Source organism: Cetorhinus maximus, chromosome 31 (assembly GCF_964194155.1).
Source record: "Cetorhinus maximus chromosome 31, sCetMax3.hap1.1, whole genome shotgun sequence".
In the NCBI taxonomy this organism is placed as follows: Eukaryota; Metazoa; Chordata; class Chondrichthyes; order Lamniformes; family Cetorhinidae; genus Cetorhinus; species Cetorhinus maximus.
The window spans coordinates 1,224,364-1,246,449 of record NC_135909.1 but is presented as its reverse complement, the minus strand read 5'-3'; the positions used below and the strand labels follow the sequence as shown (position 1 = coordinate 1,246,449).

Below are 22,086 nucleotides of genomic sequence, written 5' to 3'. Positions count from 1 at the left end.
CAAAAGTAGTCGATCCGGAGAAGATTAATTATCTTCAGTTGGCTTTATTCGTCGCTGAGATTTTTGGAAAGAAGAAAAAACATTATTTTTCATTAGGTGCGTTTCCGGCCCTCTGCAGTGATTTGTCTGCCAGCGGTCCGGGATGGGCTTTGCTAAACTTGCCCTTACCCGGTATGCAAATTAGGCCGTCCCCATACATTGGCGACGGGTCTGGAACTCCCATCTCGGGCAGACTCCAAGTCTGCTCCTTCACGTCTCTGCAGCTGGAGCGGCTCTTTCGGAATGTCATGCCCTTCACATAGACACGGCACGGCCCATTTCAGCACCGTGGTGCAGGGATTAAACCTACTTTCTTGGCTTTGGAAAGAAGTTGACACTATTGACGGGAGGAATGTTCAACTTCAGCAGGGCAACTGATGATGGATTGGCAACCCGTTCTTCACTTCCGATTTTCCCCTCCCATTGACTTCAGGATGTATAACAAGTGACCAATTTGATACCAACCCCCAGCCCCCACACCCTCCTGTATTATGCCCTCAGTAAGGTTGCTCAATTATGACTTTTTTTTAAGTGAAAGTAAGATTGAGTGGTCAGGTCGACCCAGATGCTCATTCACATCAGCAAATTGTTACTGCAGAACCGATAACAGCAGTTTAGCCAGATTCTTGTGATGCTTTCTTCAACAGGTTTACAGAGAAGGGTAACCTGGAGGTGCTGCTTTTCACTATTCAAAGCAAAATGAGAGCCAACAACCAGAAAGTCTACATTCCACGAGAGGGCAAGCTTATCTCTGACATTAACAAGGTGAGGAATCCTGCTCGTGATTTTATGGTCAATTAGTTTAGTAAAAAATGTATAATGCAGGACCCGCATGGAATCACTGTTCCATATGGCTTGATTGCAATGAGTAGTTTCTCACCTGAAGGATAATTCCACTCTCACCATCAATATCCAACTTTTTCCTTCCCACCAGCACCTCTGTGGTGGGTCCCAATTTTGCTGATATTGCTGTGGCCCTTGCTGCTTTGTAGCTTCAAAAACCACTTGGACCCCTGCATCATCACTGTCATCAAACCAAAACTCCGCAAAAAGGAGGAGACTTTCAATTAAATAACACCTTCCACAACCTTAAGATGTCCCAAAATGCTTTACAGCCAATGAAGTACTTTTTGAAACTTAGTCGCTATTGTAGTGTAAGAAACACGACTGCCAATTTGCGCACGGCAAGCAATTTAATAATGACCAGATGACCTGTTTTTAGTAACGGTGGCTGAGGGATTAAATACTCATCAGGGCCTTTTATGGAAAACTCCCCTGACCTCCATAGAAACAGTGGCTGTGGCACTTTTTACACATCCCTAAGAGGGCAGCCGGAGCCTCGGTTTAACGTCTCACCTTGCCTACCACAGATCAGCCACAAGATATGTACAAAATAATTGGATGCTACTGAAAACAATGAACCCAGAATAGGCTGTCTGGCCAGTGGGATAAGAGGACAAATTTAAAATTAATGGAGTAATCCAGATGGTAAGAGCCCAAGGATTTTGCGCTGTTCAGAGGGCATTTGGCTAGGCAGGATGAGCTGGAGCACTCGAATGCAGTCTTCATTATGTCTGATGGTGCTACTCCCACAGAAACATTGTGCTGAGAGCAGGCAGTTTATTGCAGTATGCAGTAACATAACGGGCAGTTTTTGTTAATTTCTCAGCTCCCTTTTCTCTCTTTCATTCCCTATTTAGGCCCTATTTAGGTCACTCTTCATCTAAGAGGATGCATAAATAACATGGCTCTACAGTTTACTACTGTCTGCTCAGCAGCACTGTGGTAATGTGAGGCTCTGCAGAGCAGCTTAGTATCTTTTATTTCTAACTTTTCTGCACTATTTTATACCAGGTCTCTTAAGTGCCACATCAGAGATTGGGATCTGTGTGTCATACACCCTAATACATGTGCCCTTCCTGTTAGCACTAATATTGGTTTCCCATGGCAGTGGTTATTGTTATAACATAGGAAATGCGGTGGTCAATCGGGGAGATGGTGGCGTAATGGTAATGTCACTGGACTAGTAATCCAGAGGTCCAGGCTAATGCAAAGATAAAAGCAAAATACTGCAGATGCTGGAAATCTGAAACAAAAACAGAAAATGCTTCAAAAACCTTAACCGAGGTCCCACACACTGTGGTTGACCGGGCCCTCAGCCTTGCCTGACCCATCTCCCGCGCCTCTGCCCTCACACCTTCCTCTCCCTCCCTCCCAGAACCATGATTGGGTCCCTCTTGTCCTCACTTTTCACCCTACCTGCCTCCACATTCAAAGGATGATCCTCTGCCGTTTCCACCAACTCCAGCAAGATGCCACCACCAAATACATCTTCCCTTCACCCCCTCTGTTGGCATTCCATAGGGACTGTTCCCTCCCAGACACCCTGGTCCACCCCTCCATCACCCCCAACACCTCAGCTCCCTTCCACGGCACCTTCTCATACAATCGCAGAAGGTGCAACATCTGTCCCTTTATCTCCTCCCTCCTCACCGTCCAAGGGCCTAAACACTCCTTTCAGGTGAAGCAGTGCTTCACTTGCACCTCCTTCAATTTGGTCTGCTGCATTCATTGCTCCCAATGCGGTCTCCTCTACATTGGAGACACCTAATGCAGACTGGGTGACAGCTTTGCGGAACACCTTCGGTCTGTTCGCAAGCATGACCCAGACCTTCCTGTTGCTTGCAATTTCAACATCCTATCCTGCTCTCATGCCCACATGTCCGTCCTTGGCCTGCTGCAATGTTCCAGTGAAGCCCAACGCAAACTGGAGGAAGAGCACCTCATCTTCCGATTAGACACTTTACAGCCTTACAGACTTAACATTGAGTTCAACAACTTCAGATCGTGAACTCTCTCCTCCATCCTCACCCCCTTTTTATCCCCTCTTTTCAATATTCATTCTCTTCTTAATTTTTATTTTTAAAATTTTTATCAACTTATTTTTATTTGTATTTATTTTCATTTTTATTCGTTGTTTTATCCCCACCTTTTATCCTATTTTCAACCTTTTTCCCCACCACTGTCCCCTCCCTCCACCCCACACCCACAAGGACCATCTGTCACTTGTTCATGTTGTTCTTTCCAGAGTGCTTATCCTTGTCCTGCCATTATCACATTCTGCTTTCTGATCTTAATGCCACCATCAGCACCTCCTTTAACCAGTATCAGTATCATTAACACCCCCTTTGTCCTTTTGTCTGTGACATCTCTGGCAATCTCTCTTTTGCCTCCACTATCACTAGCCTTCTATCCAGCTTCACCTGCTCCACCCCCCTTAAATTTCATTACATTTTTACTTCTCTTTAGCTCTGAAGAAGAGTCATAAGAACTCGAAACGTTAACTCTATTCTTTTTCTCTCCACAGATACTGCTAGACCTGAGTTTTTCCAGCATTTTCTGTTTTTGTTCCAGGCTGATGCTCTGGGGGCACAGGTTCAAATCCCACCACGGTAGCTGGTGGAATTTAAATTCAATTAATAAATCTGGAATTGAAAGCTAGTCTGAGTAATGGTGACCACAACAACTATCATCGATTGTTGTAAAATCCCATCTGGTTCACTAATGTCCTTTAGGGAAGGGAATCTGCCATCCTTACCCGGTCTGGCCTACATGTGACTCCAGACTCACAGTAATGTGGTTGACTCTTAACTGCCCTCTGAAATGGCCTAGCAAGCCACTCAGTTCAAGGGCAATTAGGGGCAACAAATGCTGCCCTTTCCAGCGACACCCACATTCTGTGAATGAATTTTTAAAAGCCAGTTTGTGGACGGAAAGCTCCCACAAACAGCAAAGTGATAATCATGAGATAATCTGCTTTTTAATGGTGTTGGTTGAAGGATAAATATTGACTAGGACACCTGCTCTTCTTTGAGATACTGGCAATGGGATGTTTTACATCCACCGTAGAGGGTGTAAACCATTGCATTATACCAATTCAAACAGCACCTTGTACTCAAATTCCAATCTTCTTTTCCTCCTGAAGGGGTACTCTTGTTAGGGGATGGTTTCACAAGCCCTGTGGCACCTCACGCAAGTGACATTCCTTATATACAACCTTTGTCTCAGGTATACAAATAGTCATTTGGTAGTACGGAACTTGAGTATTGCTGAAAAAAGAGACCTGTCGAAGCTTTTGAACTTGTACTCATCAGGACACTTCACAAGAATACCAATATGAGGGGAAGCCAACAATTTATACCGTATGTGATATCAGTCACCTTCACTGGTGCATTCTCCATGGCAACGCCTCTATCAATCAGAGGACACTTGCCAATCAGTTAGCACTCTCTTCACATACAGTATAAATTGTTGTTTCCCCCTTATATTGGTATTCTTGCGAAGTGTCCTTATGATTGCAAGACGAAAATCTTTGACATGTCTTTTTTTTTAGCAATATGCAACCTTAGACACTGAGCATTAACAAGCTATTTAGCCATGGGTGCAATCACAAAAGAGCCTGCATCTATCCTCCCTTAGCAGCCATATGCATACATTTTCCAACAAGAGGTTATTTGAATGAGAGCAGTGGCTGAGTTCCACTGAAGCCAATTGTCAGACCTGTACTGATGTCCCAAATGAGAGCAGCTAGCTCAGAACAGACCAGGAATTGAAGCTCTGTGCTTTGTTTGGTTTATTGCTACATGATGTGGTGCCTTTACCTACTAGAAGTTCTGATACTTAATGTTAGGCTAGACATGATAACCCGTATATGAAAATAAACGCTTACACCACGTTGGAATTGGAGCGTCTTTTATGTCCTGTTTCCTCCACATCCAGGCCTGGGAAAGACTGGAGAAAGCTGAGCATGAGCGGGAGCTGGCCTTGCGAACTGAGCTCATTCGACAGGAGAAACTGGAGCAACTTGCTCACCGGTTTGATCGCAAAGCAGCCATGAGGGAGACCTGGCTGAGTGAAAATCAGCGCCTTGTTTCCCAGGTAAGCAGAGGTGAACGCATTCCAAAGCCTGTAACTTTACACCAGTGCAGGGGAAGTGCTCCAACAACAGGTGGAACATTATATACTACGCAACCTACAGATTGATGCATTGAGGTCAACAACAATGCCAAAATTTGTAGGGTCAAAAAGCCACTTGGCCAGACAAATGTCTGCTTTTGACTGATCTCAGTACCAGCTTTTGACTGATCTCAGTACCAGCTTTTGGCTGATCTCAGTACCAGCTTTTGACTGATCTCAGTACCAGCTTTTGACTGATCTCAGTACCAGCTTTTGACTGATCTCAGTACCAGCTTTTGCTTTTTCATTAGAGCCCCTCCCTCCCTGTTCCTTTCTTAAAGTGTGCATCAAGTTGATCTTGTTATATGATCTAATTCAATACCCGTCCCTAGTAGGATGGATTATGCTTTAGATGAAAAGCTCTTTGTGGCTTCCCTTCCTACTCCGTGACACCTAACTTGCATCTCCTTGGATTTGAACCTAGTGGCACAGTAAATAATTTGCCAGATCAAATTTGGCAAATGCCCCGTTTAATCTTGAAAACCTTCAATGAGGTCAGTCACCCCAAGGTTTCTTTCTCCCCCAAAGTCCTTAACCTTTCCTGTGAACTTAAATTCTTGATACCCAGAGTCATTGCTGTTACTTGCCCGTGTACCCTCTCGAGGGCAATAAAATCCTTCCTATAACATTTGCGTGGAAATTAGCCTCTGCTCAACGGAGCAACTTACTCCTGAATTCCACACACAAAGACACCACATGCAGCGCTGATAAGAAGGAAAACCTCGCAAACACTGAGAATCCAAAATAAAAACTGAGTGCATAGCATCTTTGTCAGCATCTGAAAGTGATAAGCTGATTTGAGTGACGTTCATCATTAGTTCTGATTCACTCGGTGTTTTGTTTATATGAGACATCCGTACTGCATTGTGGCACAGTGTCGCAAGCAAAGTACTTCTTTTATTCTTCTTTAAATATTATGACTTATAATCGGCAGTTGTTTATTAAGAGATTGTACATTAGCTGGCAGCACTCGAGAGTTGTTAATAAAGAGAAGATCTCTAGCTGGGATCTGACACATCTGGTTACGTAGATCCTGCAGGTCCTCTCAACACAGCGCAAGTGGTAAATTGGTTCCCACCAATATCCATGGAGGGCAGGAAACCTACTCCCAGTCAAATATGCTGAGGGCAGTGTGCCAACCCCCAGTTAAACATGCTGAAGGCAATAAAGTAAGCTCCCAGTTAAACACAGAGGGCATTGTGCCAATCCTGTATAAAACAGTGGGTGGATAGTAAGCTGGTTCCCATGACACACAGGGTGAGCAACCAGCTGGAGAAAGTCATACTTCATAATGCAGCCATGCTCTCAAAAATTCCATTCAATGTTTTTGTAAACCATGATGCATTTGCAAAATTAAGGGTGGGAATTTCCTTGGAAGCTACTTCTGCTCCACCTGCTGTAATTTCACCCGGAGTGCGGCAACCTTGTTTAAAGCATGTACTGGGGTTTCCACCGTGCTTCTGGTGACCTTATGGTAACTAAATGGGAGTGGCTCCAAGAAAATTCCCGGCCGAAGTTGCCAACACTGGAATTCAGCGCTGCATACTGGGCTAACAGTTGTCGTGGAGAACGGAACTTTTACAACTATAAGTGAACAATCCAGAACTTTCTCTACCTTGGCCGGGGTAGCTTCAACTTTGTAAGCACCGTTGCTGATTGTTCAGAAGTGTTGATTTGATTTACAGAAGCTTTTGTGGTCACCAGGAGAGGGACGGTGCACTCTCATCCTTTAGTGGCAACCTTAAACACGGGGGGATTATGCAGCATTTAAAAGATGCAGATTAACCTTTGGGTAAGATCCTGAGGGGACTTGACAGGGTGGATGCCAAGAGGATATCTCCCCTTGTGGGAGATACTAGAACTAGGGAACACAGTTTAAAAATAAGTAGTCTCCCATTTAAGGCGGAGATGAGAATTTTTTTTCTGAGGGTTTGTCAGTATGTGTGGAATTCTCTTCCCCAGAGAGCAGTGGGTCATTGAATATTTTTCAGGCTAAGCTCGATTCTTCATTAGGAAGAGGTTCAACGTTTATAGGGGGTATAAAGGAAAGTAGAGCTGAGGTCGCAGTCAGATCGACCAAGATTTTATCAAATGGTGGAGAAGGCTCAAGGGACCGAATGGCCTACTCTTGCTCCTAATTTGTATGTCCGTATAGGTTGGACCATTCACTAAAACCTGAAACATGGGCCTGTCTTTTCTCTTTCACACACTAATTTTCTGTTTTCGCTTGAAGCTGCTTGCAGTCAGAGACAAAGTAATGCGCTTGTATCTATGCCCCAATCCTCTTCTCCCACAGAAGAATTGGTATCAGTTGGTGATAAAGCGATACTAGGATTTCTGCCATTCAGTGCTCTTGCACAATTCTACTGGCTATATGAGCCAGGGGAAATCTTAATGATTGCATTCACAGTGTTTCTGTATGTAAAACCAAGTCTTTCTTCCCTCCTTCATTTGATAGTGAGTAACAGTTTTATGGGTCTCTTGTCATCAGGGGGAAGGGAAATGTGTTGATGTTTGGGATGCAAACCCTTGGTCAGAACATGCTGCTGTTGGACGAGTCTGCACCTTTTGTCTATTGCTGAAAAAAAGAGACATGCCGTCAAAGCTTTTCGTCTTGCACTCACCAGGACATATGCAAGAATGCCAAATTTCAAAGGGAACAACCACATGAGAATTGACCATGTTGGTCCCTTTGAAGTTTGGCATTCTTGCGTTTGTCGTAATGAGTGCAAGACAAACGCTTCGACAGCACGTCTCTGTTTTCAGCAATACCTTTGTGTTGTTCTGCCTTACCTGTCTCCAGGCTTTCAGACTCCACCCCCATCCGCCATTGTCTCCTTTTTCAATTTCAGACCTGATTCGCTGCCTCTTGTTGTCATCGGCTGTCCCTCGATTCGAAGATGACGTCTACTCGGGGTTGCTGGTTTCTGCCATGGGCCTTTTTGTGACTGAACAGGTCTATACTCGACCTCTGACCTTTGGGCACGTGGGGCAGGACGTTCCACGAGGTAGTGGGATCCAGAGTGCAGGATTTACCTCCCAGCACCTCATCTACTCTCAGTTGTTTCTCTTTATGGACATTTGAAATTGACAGGCAGGAATTGACAACTGATTCATCAAGTCTGCAGGCATCATGACTAAACACTTCCTCCCTCCTCTGTACCGACCTTCCCCTCCACCCCCGTCAGCCATGTATCCTTCTGGGAGAGGTAAAAAAACAAAGCCCAGGGCCAATAATTTTGTTGAAGTTGAATTTTTTCCTCTTTTATGTTTCAAGGACAATTTTGGAATTGATCTGGCTGCAGTAGAGGCTGCCACAAGAAAGCACGAGGCCATCGAGACAGATATCAACGCCTACAATGAGCGTGTGCAGGCAGTGGTGGCTGTGGCCAAGGAGCTGGAGGCTGAGCATTACTACGACATCAAGCGCATCACAGTCAGGAAGGACAACGTCATCAGGCTGTGGGACTACCTGCGGGAGCTGCTGCATGCGCGTCGCGAGCGTCTCATGAGGAACCTTGAGCTGCAGAAGATGTTTCAGGAAATGCTGCACATTGTGGACTGGATGGAAGACATGAAGGTTGGTGGCATGGTGCAGATCACGGTTTTACTGCGCACTTCTCAAAAGGAGGCTTCCATTATCAGAGCTTCCTTTACAATAAGGTGAGGAGAATGCCAAATGGGGGCTCTGAAGGATTGGAGTAGGGGTGGGGGACCAACAGCACAGCCAAAGCTGTTTTGGTAGGAAGGTCGGAGTAGGTAATGAGATGAAGCAGCTTGGGTTCCAAAGAGCAGGGACTAGTGGGGAGACAGCAGTTAATACAGTAGCAGAGAAATATCGGCTGGGATGTATAGCTGGAAATGACTTGGATTGATCAGGATTACACAATGAAAGGATTTGGAAATGGAGACCTTTAAAACATCAAGAGGAGAGGTGAAGAGAGTCCAGTATCCAGTAACTTGGCATCCGTTGGCATAGTGCTTATGTTACTGGAGTAATCACTGGGGACATGGGTTCAAATCCCACCACAGCAACTGGAAAATTTAAATTCAATTAAATAAGCTGGGAATAAAAAGCTAGGCTAAGTAATGATGACTGTGCCACTACTGGTTTGTGGTTTTTAGCTCAAGCATTTGGTTCACTAGTGTCTTTTAGGGAAGGAAATCTGCTGTTCATACCTGGTCTGATCTACACGTGATTCTAAACCTATAGCAAGGTGGCTAACTCTTAACTGCCCTCTGAAATAGCCCAATAAGCCACTCAGTTGTACCCAAGAAGATGGCTCACCATCACCTTCTCAAGGGCAGTAAGGATGGGTAATAAATGCTGGCCTCTCCATTGGTACTCACATCCCATGAATGAATAAAAAAGTCAAGATAGACTTCAAAATAAGTGCAGTCTTCTCCGTTTATAGAAAAAGAGAGTATTGGCTTGAGCTGCTGCACCCTCTGGGTGTAGTTTTCACCTTCATCTGTGCAGTAATCTGGCAGGACAAACCATTTTATAGAATCTGCCCAATTTTCATTGCTTTGAAATGACTGGAGTGAAAATAGGGAGGATTCTATAGAGGGCAAGCAATCTGCTTGACCAAGGTAGCACTTAGACAGCAGAGTTTAAAACTGCCCCCTCCGCTCCCACCCCATCTATATTTTCCCTGCACAGACTGTACAAGTTGAATTCTGCACGTGGTTGAACATTATATTTATGGATTCTGTCTTTCCAAAAGTAGGCTGTGTATGTGAAAACCTTATTGACTGTGTAACACTGAGGTGATGTACTGGTGGTTTCAACTCTGTCTGGTAGTAATAGTGATGCAAGTAGTTTGAGGTGATGAATTGGGTTTATCAAGCTCATGCATTCTCCCAATCTCTGCCACTTCCTCACTGAAACCGGTAGCATTGAGTTTTTGATATATAATAAGTGTTTTTTTTCAAGTAATGTTTGGGTACCAATACACATGAGTATGCCTACACTGCTTTATGTTGGTACTTGTAATGCTGCATAAGTGCTAGTGTTGCCAGTAACGTGATTGGAAGTAACACAGCTACAGGCTGTTAGTATGGTCACTCACCTCACGACAGTGGTGCTGAGCCTTGCGTATGAATGTTTCTTTCAGAGCCGCCTGCAGTCACAAGATTATGGCAAACACCTGCATGGTGTCGAGGACCTGCTTCAGACTCACACGCTGGTGGAGGCGGATATCGCAGTCCAGGCAGAACGGGTTAAAACAGTTAACACGGGTGCTCAGAAATTCATTACCAGTGAGGAAGGTATGGTCAAAGTGTTTCACACTCCTCGGAAGTAGCACCGTTTGCTTAGCTGGTTTATACTTGTCTCGCTGTCTTTAGGCACATAGCCTGTTTCACTGAGGGATGGAACTGGGATTCTCCCTTTGTAGCTCTCCCGCAAAAGGTGGCAAGGATATGTATTAGGAGGCAGTGTTATCCTACAGCAGTGAAAAAGCCATGTTAAAGTGGAACAATTTAATAACACTGTTGGACCTGTAGTTTTATTTCCATTCCTGCGGGAGCCCAAACCTAGCAGCAACTCAAAATGACACAATTAAAATAGCAGTGGGTATTTTCTGCTGCAGACCTCTGCATTCTGTCACTCCGTATGTCAGCAGTTCTGAGAATGACTCGTAAACAAGACATTGGTAGGGACTGAAATTCTCAAGACCGTGTTGGTGAGCAGTGCAGGCTCAGCGACAGCGTTACAACTATATCGGTGTTTGTATTACTAAAATAGTCGTGCCGCAGTCTAAAAGGCAAGGCTCCTATGCTATCACCCTTCCTTTTTTTGGTGGTCGGAAGATCTACTTCTGAGGTTAATCACTGTATTCTAGCAATTGGCCAAACTGCAAGTTGCGTTTTCATGCACATCGGGTGCGTTTGCCTGTATGTGAAGGGAAGCCTGCTCCCTCCCACACCTACATCTATTTCTACCAGGCAGTAGTAATAGAAATAGACTTTACTGGCATAAGAACATAAGAAATAGGAGCAGGAGTGGGCCGTATGTCCCCGCGGGCTTTTTCTGCAACGCAGTAGATCATAGCTGATCTGACCTTGGCATCAACTGCGCTTTCCTGTCTGTTCCTCATAGCCCTTACCTCCACTATAGTTCAAGAATCTATCTCAGCCTTGAATATGTTCAGTGACTCAGCTTCTGCTGTTCTGACTTTTTTAGTGATCAAAATAACACACTGTACAGGAGTATCTTTTCAGAACCCTGTGCAAAATTGTGGTTGCAACAAGAATATCAGGTCCCATAATGACAGGTTTCACTCTGTCTGGTTCTAGTGCTACTACTTTTGTCATCTCTGTTAAAGGAGAAGAGCTTTCTACCTCAATGTTCTGATATTTGTAAATCGTCTAGAGCGAGTTTTGTCCCAGGGCTGCCTATCATCTTATCGATAACGTCAAAAAGGAGAGAGTCTCGTAGAACAGGGATGAACAGTGACTGAGTGACATGCATCTCATCAGTTGACAGCCAGAGTTATCTTATTGCTTGAGGTTGAGCTCAGGGTTAGAACAGATGATTTCATCATTGTGCCATTGATCCACACAGAAACTGGCTCTTTCACAACCTCAGGACATGTAGCACTTAGACAGCAAATAGCGTTGCACATGGTAAGTGTCAAAATTTGCAAGATTTGTCACAGTATGTTACACTGCACTAAATCACTTGCCTTACTGATGGAGAGAGCAAGCTGAAGATGCAGTTCTAAGCACTGCATCTTACTATACACCTTGCTACAGCTATACAAGGCATTGGTGAGACCCTGCTATAATTGTACAGACCATTGGTGCGACCGCACCTAAGAGTGCTGCATACAGTTTTGGTCTCCTTTCTTAAGGAGAGACGTACGTGCAATGGAGACAATTCAGAGAAGGGTTCACTAGGCTGATTCCTGGGATGAAGAAAAGTATGAGGAAAGGTTGAGCAGTTGGGCCTATACTCATTGGAGTTTAGAAAACTGAGAGGCGATCTTATTGAAACATAAGATTCTGAGGGGGCTTGACAGGGTAGATGCCGAGAGGATGTTTCCCCTCGTGGGGAATCTAGAACTAGGGCGCATAGTTTCAAAATAAGGGGCCTCCTATTTAAGATGGAGATGAGGAGGAATTTCTTCTCTCAGAGGGGCGACAATCTTTGGAATTCTCAATTCCAGAGAGCAGTGGAGGCTGGGTCATTGAGTATATTTGAGGCCGAGTTAGACAGATTTTTCATTCACAAGGGAGTTGAAAGTTATGGGGGGGGCAGGTAGGGAGTGAAGTTAAGGCCACAGTCAGATCAGCCATGATCTTATTGAATGGTGGAGCAGGTGCAAGGGGCCAAATGGCCTTTTGCTGCTCCTAACTCTTATGTACTAGTCCTCTCAGTTGTAACTGCACTGTCACTAATTGTTCATTGAGGAAACTGTAAGTGGACCGCCGGGAGTGGGAAAATGGTCATTCACATTTCTCGTTTGAATAACATTTAAAATAGTAAACTCTCTCTGTTTTCCGGCTAGGTTACAAACCATGCGACCCTCAGATCGTCCGAGATCGTGTCACACACTTGGATCTTTGTTATCAGGAGCTGTGCAAACTTGCAGCAGAGCGCCGTGCGAAGCTCGAGGAGTCTCGGCGTCTTTGGAAGTTCTTCTGGGAGATGGGCGAAGAGGAGTCCTGGATCCGGGAGAAAGAGCAGATCATGTCATCGGAAGACTACGGAAAGGATCTGACCAACGTTATGCTGCTGATCAGCAAGCACAATTCTTTCAAGGATGAGATGAGTGGCCGCAGTGGCCCCCTGCAGCAAACAATAAGGGAAGGAGAGGGTCTAATCGAAGAGGGACACTTCGGAGCCAGTGAAGTCAAGGATAAAATTGAGGATATTCGAGGACTGTGGGCACACTTAGAAGAGTTGGCAGCTCTGCGGGAGCGGAGATTAAATGAGATCTCCAACCTGTACCAATTCCAGGCTGATGCCAACGACATTGAGGCTTGGATTCTTGACACCCTGCGCATCGCGACCAGCAGTGACGTCGGACACGACGAGTACTCCACACAGACGCTGGCCAAAAAGCACAAGGACGTGGAGGAGGAAATTCACAACCACAGGCCTACCATCGACGCCCTGCATGAGCAAGCCCGCAGCCTGCCGGCTGACTTTGCCCAGTCCCCGGAAGTAGATGGCAGGCTGCCTGCCATTGAGCAGAGGTACGAGGAGCTGGTTGCCCTGGCACAGCAGCGGAAGCAGGCCCTGCAGGATGCATTGGCACTTTACAAGATGTTCAGTGAGGCAGATGCCTGTACGCTTTGGATTGATGAGAAGGAGCAGTGGCTGAATGCTATGGAGATCCCTGAGAAACTTGAGGACTTGGAGGTTGTTCAGCACAGGTATGGCAGTCAAAGTAAATCTATTTTTAAAACTAAGTTAATAAATTTAGTGAAACCTGATTGCGATTGTAGTCTGGCTAAGGGCATTATTCACCTACACAAGGCACTGACTCGTATTTTGTACTTGTTCGAACAATCATAGATTACACTGAGTTAGATTTCTTCCAATCTTGCTGCTCACTGTCTCGGTGATAATTTAAAATTATTAATCTCTTCATCAGTGACACCCCAGTTGTTTTGCCCATTGACTGAATCTGAATTCCTTGTAATTATAACAGTTTCTATCAAATCCCATCCTGGTCTTTTCGGCTCCAGTGGGAATAGTTTGTTGTGCCGCTTTGGGTACTTCATTGTGGGAAGAACAATAAGAATTGAGGAACCATAAAGTGAAGTTTCAGTATGATGTTGCTGGGAGTGGGAAGCTGTGGTTAGAAGGAAACTTTAGGTACTTGGATAATTTCCACTGGAGCAGAGATGACAAAGACGAGATTTAATTTGAAGGCGGCCAGGGCGTTCTCTTCTCCCGGCAACCTGACCAGTATTCCTTCCTCACCCAACAGATTAACTAATAGTTCATCTCTGGACCTTGCTATATACACAAATTTGCTTTTGCATTAGCCTACAAAAATAACAAACGCACTTCAAAGGTAATTGCTTGGGTTTGATGCTCTGAGGAGATGTTAAGGTGCTAAATATGAAACTAGGCTCTAAACTTTGGAATTCTCTCCCTAAATCTCTCTCCTCCTTTAAGATGCCCCTTAAAACTTACCTCTTTAGAAGAGCTTTTGGTCATCTGTCATAATATGGAAAGCGTTAACTATATTAAAGGCATTGTACAACTATAACTTGTATATAAATACAAGTTACCCATATTCTAAGTTACTCTGAGTTAAATTAACCTGCCTAATTTGAATACTTCCTTTTTGCTTTAATACTAGGTTTGAAACACTTGAGCCAGAGATGAACAACCAAGCCTCTCGCATCACAGCAGTCAACAAAGTTGCCAGTAAGTTACTAAGCAGTGAGCACCGCAACAAAGACGAGGTCACTGGCATGAAAGATCAGCTGAACAGCAGGTGAGCCCAACCCAATAGTACAGACGCTGCACACCTTTTAACTGTCTAGCTAAGGACAGCAGACCTGCCACTGGAAACAAACAACAAGGGAATTTCTTTGCCCAAGTTACCCCGTCAGTTTTAATATGAATGGACACAAGTCATTTATGCATTGTCAGTGCCATGTTTCCTGTCATCCTTCTTGTTACTTTTCTTAAATTTTCATCTTTTATTTTAATTTGGCCACTACTTGCTAGCTTACTTCCACTTCTCTCCTACTCTTGACATCCTTTGTTATGTACTGCATTTAAACCTTCACTTGGGTCTCTCAATAAAGCACAGATTTTAGTGAAATGCCTGAGGGAAGTCACTGTGTGTAGTGGATCCTCAGGAGTGTGTCAGTTTTTACAGGAGGTCGTCGGGAGTGTGTCAGTATTTACAGGAGATCCTCGGGAGTGTGTCAGTATTTACAGGAGGTACCTGGGCATGTGTCAGCATTTATGGGGGAGGGGTCTCTGGGGAGTGTGTCAGTATTTACAGGGTGGTGACTGAAGTGTGTCAGTCCTTACGGGAGGGCCTCAGGAGTGTGCCAATATTTACAGGTAGTCCCCAAAGTTGTGGCAGTGTTTACCAGAGGGTCCCCATGAGTGTGTCAGTATGCACAGGGCCCCTTGGAGTGTGCCAACTTCACAGGAGGTCCTTGGGAGTGTGCTGGTATTTACATGAAGTCCCTGGAGTGTGCCAATTTTTACAGGGGGTGCTCTGGATTGTGTCAGTATTTACAAGGGGTCCCTGGGTAGTGGGTTAGTATTTACAGAAAGACTTGGCAGTGTGTCACTATTTACAGGATGTCTTCAGGAGCATGTCAGTATCTACAGGAGGTCCTCAGGAGCATGTCAGTATTTATAGGAGGTCCTCAGGAGTGTATCAGTATTTAAGGGTAGGGGACACAGGAGTCTCAGTATTTACAAGGGCTCCCCGGAATATGTCAATATTTACAGGGGGTGCTCAGGAGTGTGTCAGTCTTTATAGGAGGTCCTCGGGAGTGTGTCAGTATTCAAGGATAGGGGATGCGGGAGTGTGTCAGTATTTACAAGGGCTCCCCAGAGAGTGTCAGTATTTAGAGGGGGTTTGCAGGAGTATGTCGCTATTTACAGGAGGTCCTCGGGAGTGTGTCAGTATTTGCAGGAGGTCCTTTGGAGTGTATTGGTATTTGTAGGAGGTCCTCGGGAGTGTGTCAGTATTCACAGGGGGTCCCTGGGAGTGTGCTGGTATTTACAGAAAGTCCCCGGAGTGTGTCAGTATTTATAGGGGGTGTTCTGGATTGTGTCAGTATTTGCAAGGGGTCCCCAGTTAGTGGGTTAGTATTAACAGGAAGGCTTGGCAGTCTGTCAGTATTTACAGGATGTCTCCGGGAATGTGCCGATATCTAGAGAGGTTCCCCAGAGTGTGTCAGTATTTACAGGGGGTCCCCGTGGAGAGTGTCAGTATTTACAGGAAGTCCTTGGAAGTGTGTCAGTATTTACAGGAGGTCCTCAAAAATGTGCCGGTATTTGCAGGAGGTCCTCAAAAATGTGCCAGTATTTGCAGGAGGTCCTTGGGCATGTGTGTCAATATTTACAGGAGCTCCCCGGAGTGTGCCAACATTTACAGGAGGTCCTTGGATTGTGTCAGTATTTACTAGGGATCCCTGGGGAGTGGGTTAGTATTTACAGGAAGACTAGGCAGTATGTCAATATTTACACAAAGTCCCCTGGAGTGTGTCAGTGTTTACAGGAGGTCCTTGGAAGTGTGCCAGTATTTGCAGGAGGTCCTCGGGAGTGCGTCAGTATTTGCAGGAGGTCCTCGGGAGTGCGTCACTATTTGCAGGCGGTCCTCGGGAGTGTGTCAATATTTACAGGCGGTCCTCGGGAGTGTGTTGGTATTTGCAGGAAATCCTCATGTGTGTGTCAATATTCACAGGGGATCCTCTGGATTGTGTCAGTATTTACTAGGGATCCCTGGGGAGTGGGTTAGTATTTACAGGAAGACTAGGCCGTGTGTCAATATTTACAGGAAGTCCCTTGGAGTGTGTCAGTGTTTACAGGAGGTCCTTGGGAGTGTGTCAATATTTACAGGAGGTCCTCGGGAGTGTGTCGGTATTTGTAGGAGGTCCTCAGGAGTGTGTCAATATTTACAGGAGGTCCTTGGATGTGCCAGTATTTACGGAGGGTCCTCTGGATTGTGTCAGTATTTATTAGGGATCCTTGGGGAGTGGGTTAGTATTTACAGGAAGACTAGGCTGTGTGTCAATATTTACAGGAGGTTCTCGGGAGTGTGCCAGTATTTACAGGAGGTCCTTGGGAGAGTGTCAGTATCTGCAGGAGGTCCTTGGGAGAGTGTTGGTATTTGCAGGAGGTCCTCGGGAGTGTGTCAATATTTGCAGGAGGTCCTCGGGAGTGTGTCAGTATTTGCAGGGGATCCTCAGGAGTGTGTCGGTATTTGCAGGAGATCCTCGGGAATGTGTTGGTATTTGCAGGAGGTCCTCAGGAGTGTGTCAGTATTTGCAGGAGGTCCTAGGGAGTGTGTCGGTATTTACAGGGGATCCTTGGGAGTGTGTCAATATTTGCAGGAGGTCCTCGGGAGTGTGTCAATATTTGCAGGGGATCCTTTGAATTGTGTCAGTATTTAGTAGGGATCCCTGGGGAGTGGGTTACTATTTACAGGATGACTAGGCAGTATGTCAGTATTTACAGGAGGTCCTCTGGAGTGTGTCAGTGTTTACAGGAGATCCTCGGGATTGTGACAGTATTTACAAAGTTGGGGGGACCCGGGAGTGTGTCAGTATTTACAGAGGGTCCCCAGGCATGTGCCAGTGTTAGAAAATTGCATCTCGGTGGGGAACCACTCACATTAGGAACCCGCAGGTCTGCTTCCCTTATTTTCTGTCTATTGCCATGCATTCCTAGCATTTTAAGCTATACATTGAGAGCACACATTTGTACAATTGGTCCTACAGTGCTAATCTGAGTTTATGCTCAATATAGCAAACTTTGATTGTTTCCTAATTGCCTGTTTCAGCTGGGATCAGTTCCGTGGCCTTGCAGATCAGAAGAAGGAAGCGCTCAGCTCTGCGCTCAGCATTCAGAACTACCACCTTGAATGCAATGAGACTAAATCATGGATTAAAGAGAAGACCAAAGTTATCGAGTCTACCCAGAGTCTCGGAAACGACCTGGCTGGAGTCATGGCCCTTCAGCGTAAGTTGACTGGCATGGAGCGGGACTTGGAGGCCATCCAGGGCAAACTGGATGACTTGCAGAAAGAAGCGGAGAAACTTGCCTCGGAACATCCTGAGCAGGCAGAAGCCATCATGGCCAGGCTTTCAGAAATCAACGGCGTGTGGGAGGACCTGAAGGACACATTGAAAAAACGAGAGGAGTCGCTGGGAGAAGCTAGCAAGCTGCAGGAGTTCCTGAGGGACCTGGACGACTTCCAGTCGTGGCTGTCCCGAACGCAGACTGCCATTGCTTCGGAAGATATGGCCACGACGTTGACAGATGCGGAGAAGCTCCTCACCCAGCACGAGAATATCAAGAACGAGATCGATAACTACAAAAACGATTATGAGACGATGCGAAATGTAGGGGAGGAGGTGACGCAAGACCAAACCGATGCCCAATATATGTTCCTGCATCAGAGGCTTCAGGCTCTTGATACGGGTTGGAATGAACTGAGCCAGATGTGGGAGAACAGGCATGACCTCCTGGCACAGGTGTACGGGTATCAGATCTTCCTGCGTGATGTCAAACAAGCGGAAGGGTTCCTTAATAATCAGGTACAGCCATAATTGAATAACCTGTTTACAGTCACATGGTCAAGGCCCGTTATTCACAGAATGCAGAAGAGGCCCTTCGGCCCATCGAGTCTGCACCGACACGTGAGAAACACTGTTTCTCATTGTTAGAATAATATTCATTTTAATGGACTGAATGGGGAGAAACTTTCCACTGGCCAAGAAGGTCAGTAACCAGAAGACACAGATTTAAGATTATTGACAAAAAAGCCTGGAGGGAAAGGGATTAAATACTTGTTTTACTCAGTGAGTTGTTATGTTCCGGAATGCACGGCCTAAAAGCAGATTCAATATCAACTTTCAAAAGGAAATTGAATATATACTTAAAAAGGAAAAGTGTTGCATGGGTATAGGTGAAGAGCAGGGAACTAATCAGGGCAGCTATTTCAGAGACCCGGCACAGACACGAGAGGCCGACTGGCCCAGACATTCGGCTCCTGATCGCTATTCATTGCTTGCTGCCAAAATTATGCCAGGTAAGATCAGGAGCTCGAGCAGCTGTGGTGTCTCACTGCGTGAATAATGGGAGAGGTACAGGAGGCCTGTGTAGCCCTAACTTCAGGAGGAAGAAATGAATCGGCAGTTCCGTCCGTGCCGTTCCCTCTGAGTTGTCTTCCTTTCATTTCAGGAGTACATGCTTTCACACACGGAGATGCCTGGCACCCTGGAGATGGCCGAGGCTGCCATCAAGAAGCACGAGGACATTGAGACCACCATGGATGCCAACGAGGAAAAGATCAACAGCGTGGTGGATTCAGGCAAAAAACTCATGAACGAGGGGAATGTTTATGCTGACAAAATCAAGGAGAAGGTGGACTCCATTGATGAACGGTTGGTTTGCTCCCAGTCCTTATCACCACAATTATCCAAGACTGCACCAATTTTTTTTTTTTGAAAATATACTTCCTTAAATTTGTAAAAGTACATTCCAAAACATTTCAAATTGAACATCATAGAAAGTGAAATCAAATTCAACTTTTCTCCATGCGCCATATTGAACTCTTGAGATGCCTCAACACAATTGCAATACACATGATATTTACCACATATGTTCCATGTAAGCTTACAGCCCGTGTTTCTACACAGTTTCCAGGCCCTCGGTGCGCTATGCAGGCAGGATTTAAACTGTGGCCTTTCTCCGTTGCGCCTATGCGGCAGCTGCCCCAGGTTTTAGTGTGTCCCTCAGCGCGCAGACCTGGACATTGGAACGTGCCAGTCTGTAACACTCGGGCGTCGGCAACTCTTTGCACTGGAAGACCAACAAGTTTTGGGGCAGGCCAAAGTGCACCTTTCATAGGGTTGATGGTCCTCCGGCAGCAGTTGATGTTTTGTCTTGGTGTGTGTCCCTGGGAACAGCTCCTAGAGCACAAAATTATAGGATGAACCGCGACAAAAACCGCTGCATCTCTTTCCAGACCTTGGCTGCCTGCTGGTTAACCATGGGTGATGCTCCCAATATCCCACCACCCTGAGAGTGCAGAATTCCTGGAAAATTCCATCCCATATTTTAATGTAGACTGTTAAAAGATTTGAATTACAATCCCTGCTGTTTTTAGGAAATTTGCGTTTCTGTAGCCACACCGAGAGTCAGATGCATGTCCTGTCGGTTTTTCAAAAGGTTTCAGTAAACCCTTTGCCTGTTCCCTGGAAATACTTAGCCTTCGTGGATATTTTAATAGCTGTTGCTCCAATAGGAATGAGGCTAAACACAACTGTCAGGGCAATCAAACAAAATTCGCTCACTCACTGTTTCTGCCCAAAATAAGCTATAACCAGAAACTTTGAAACTGACTTTAATGCAAATAGCGAATGGTTATTGATGTTCGCGAATGATCATTTTAGACATGGGTGTTCTAAAATGGTGTAGACTTCACTGTAAGAAAGACAGTACTTCAGGGTTCAGTGCTGGAGAAGCACTATTGTTGTCCCATCAACTACCCTTGAGTTGAAACATGTACTCTACTTCTTGAGTGTACAGACACATGGAGGGAGTGCTGCCTTGGCAAAAGTTGTCTTTATCGTGAAACAATAAAAGCAGGCCCAATCTGCCTGTTCTGGTGGGCATTAATGACGCTGTGGCACATTCTGAAGATGCTCTCACAGCGTGATATTCCACTCAACCAGCAGTGAGAAAAAACAGTTTAACTCATTATTTTCCTCCTTACTGTTTGCAGAATGTTGCTGCCGCAGACTGTTGCTGTTTCCGTCAACACCAAAGTTACTGTTTCCAAAGAAAATTCACTGTGTGAATTGATATGAGACTTCTTGACAATATGGTTAAAGAGTTAGATATCTGTACATAAATATAAAAGCAAAAAACTGCGGATGCTGGAAATCTGAAACAAAAACAAAAATAGCTGGAAAAGCTCAGATAAAAGCCAAAAACTGTGGATGCTGGAAATCGAAAACAAAAACAAAAATACCTGGAAAACTCAGCAGGTCTGGCAGCGTCTATGGGAAGGAGCACAGTTAACGTTTCGAGTCCGCATGACTCTTCAACAGAACGAAGGAAAAATAGAAAAGGGGTGAAATATAAGCTGATTTAAGGGGGGGTTGGGACAAGAAGAGCTGGATAGAGGGCCAGTGATAGGTGGAGATAACCAAAAGATGTCACAGACAAAAGGACAAAGAGGTGTTGAAGGTGGTGATATTATCTAAAGGAATGTGCTAATTAAGGGTAGAAAGCAGGACAAGCAAGGTACAGATAGCTCTAGTGGGGTTGGGGTGGGGTGAAGGAATCGAAAAAGGCTAAAAGGTAGAGATAAAACAATGGATGGAAATACATTTAAAAATAATGGAAATAGGTGGGAAAAGAAAAATCTATATAAATTATTGGAAAAAAGAAAAAGGAGGGGGAAAAATCAGAAAGCGGGTGGGGATGGAGGAGAGAGTTCATGATCTAAAATTGTTGAATCTAAAATTGGAAAAGCTCAGGTCTGATAGCATCTGCAGAGAGGAACACAGTTAACATTTCGAGTCCGTATGACTCTTCATCAGAAGAGTACATCTATTTCTGCTGGTAGAATTTTTTTCCAGATCACTTTGCGTTGGAATTGTTTGCCCTGGGTGATCCTCCTGTAATAACTGTAGAGCTGGAGAATTGTGATTCCTGTGCGTTCTGCAGATTTTCTGTCAGCATCACTGTCGATTCGAGTTTAAACTTACCTTCAAATGTTACAATTTCAGACACAGAAGGAACCGCAAAACTGCAAGCGACCTGGCCAGCCGGCTCAAGGATAACTTGGAGCTGCAGAAATTCCTTCAAGATTGCCAGGAGGTAACTTTAATTTCTTGTCAGCTGGGCTATGCGGGCCTTTGGAAATCATGGACACACAGGAGTTGAACTATGGATTCCTTGACCACAGGGTACTTTGCGACCTTCATGAAAATACGGGAATTGTCCAAATGGTCCACGCCACTTGAATCTATCTCATAAACGTTGAAGGTTGTGCTAGGAATTGTTAAAAGGGAATTGGATGTGCTTAAAAAGGAAAACTTTGCAGGATGGCGGAGGAAGAGCAGGGATGTGGGAATGATTGGTCATTCTTTCAGAGAGCCAGCACAGACAGGTGAGGGCTGAATGGCCACCTCCTGTCTCGTATGGTTCGAGACTGCGATTAACCAGGTCAGGAGGGTGGAGGCATGATGCCAGCAGCCTTTGGTACTCTTACAGGACGTGGATGGGACCATATGCCCTTTTTGCAGTCACCCCGGGGACATCACTGAAAGCCAAGCATCCCTCAGAGTCAAAATCAT

General features: G+C 45.2%; 1 protein-coding gene across 3 annotated transcripts in view; it reads left to right on the top strand.

Moving 5' to 3' along the window:
• The window catches only part of sptbn2 (spectrin, beta, non-erythrocytic 2), a 297,786-nt gene that overhangs the window by 238,710 nt on the left and 36,990 nt on the right, over positions 1 to 22,086 (top strand). For all 3 annotated transcript variants that reach the window (XM_078532661.1, XM_078532659.1, XM_078532660.1), the window contains 9 exons: positions 687 to 804; positions 4,819 to 4,977; positions 8,333 to 8,635; positions 10,173 to 10,326; positions 12,570 to 13,440; positions 14,379 to 14,516; positions 17,556 to 18,312; positions 18,959 to 19,161; positions 21,517 to 21,607. In XM_078532661.1, the coding sequence (XP_078388787.1) occupies positions 687 to 804; positions 4,819 to 4,977; positions 8,333 to 8,635; positions 10,173 to 10,326; positions 12,570 to 13,440; positions 14,379 to 14,516; positions 17,556 to 18,312; positions 18,959 to 19,161; positions 21,517 to 21,607 (2,794 nt within the window). The remainder of the gene's footprint in view (positions 1 to 686; positions 805 to 4,818; positions 4,978 to 8,332; positions 8,636 to 10,172; positions 10,327 to 12,569; positions 13,441 to 14,378; positions 14,517 to 17,555; positions 18,313 to 18,958; positions 19,162 to 21,516; positions 21,608 to 22,086) is intronic.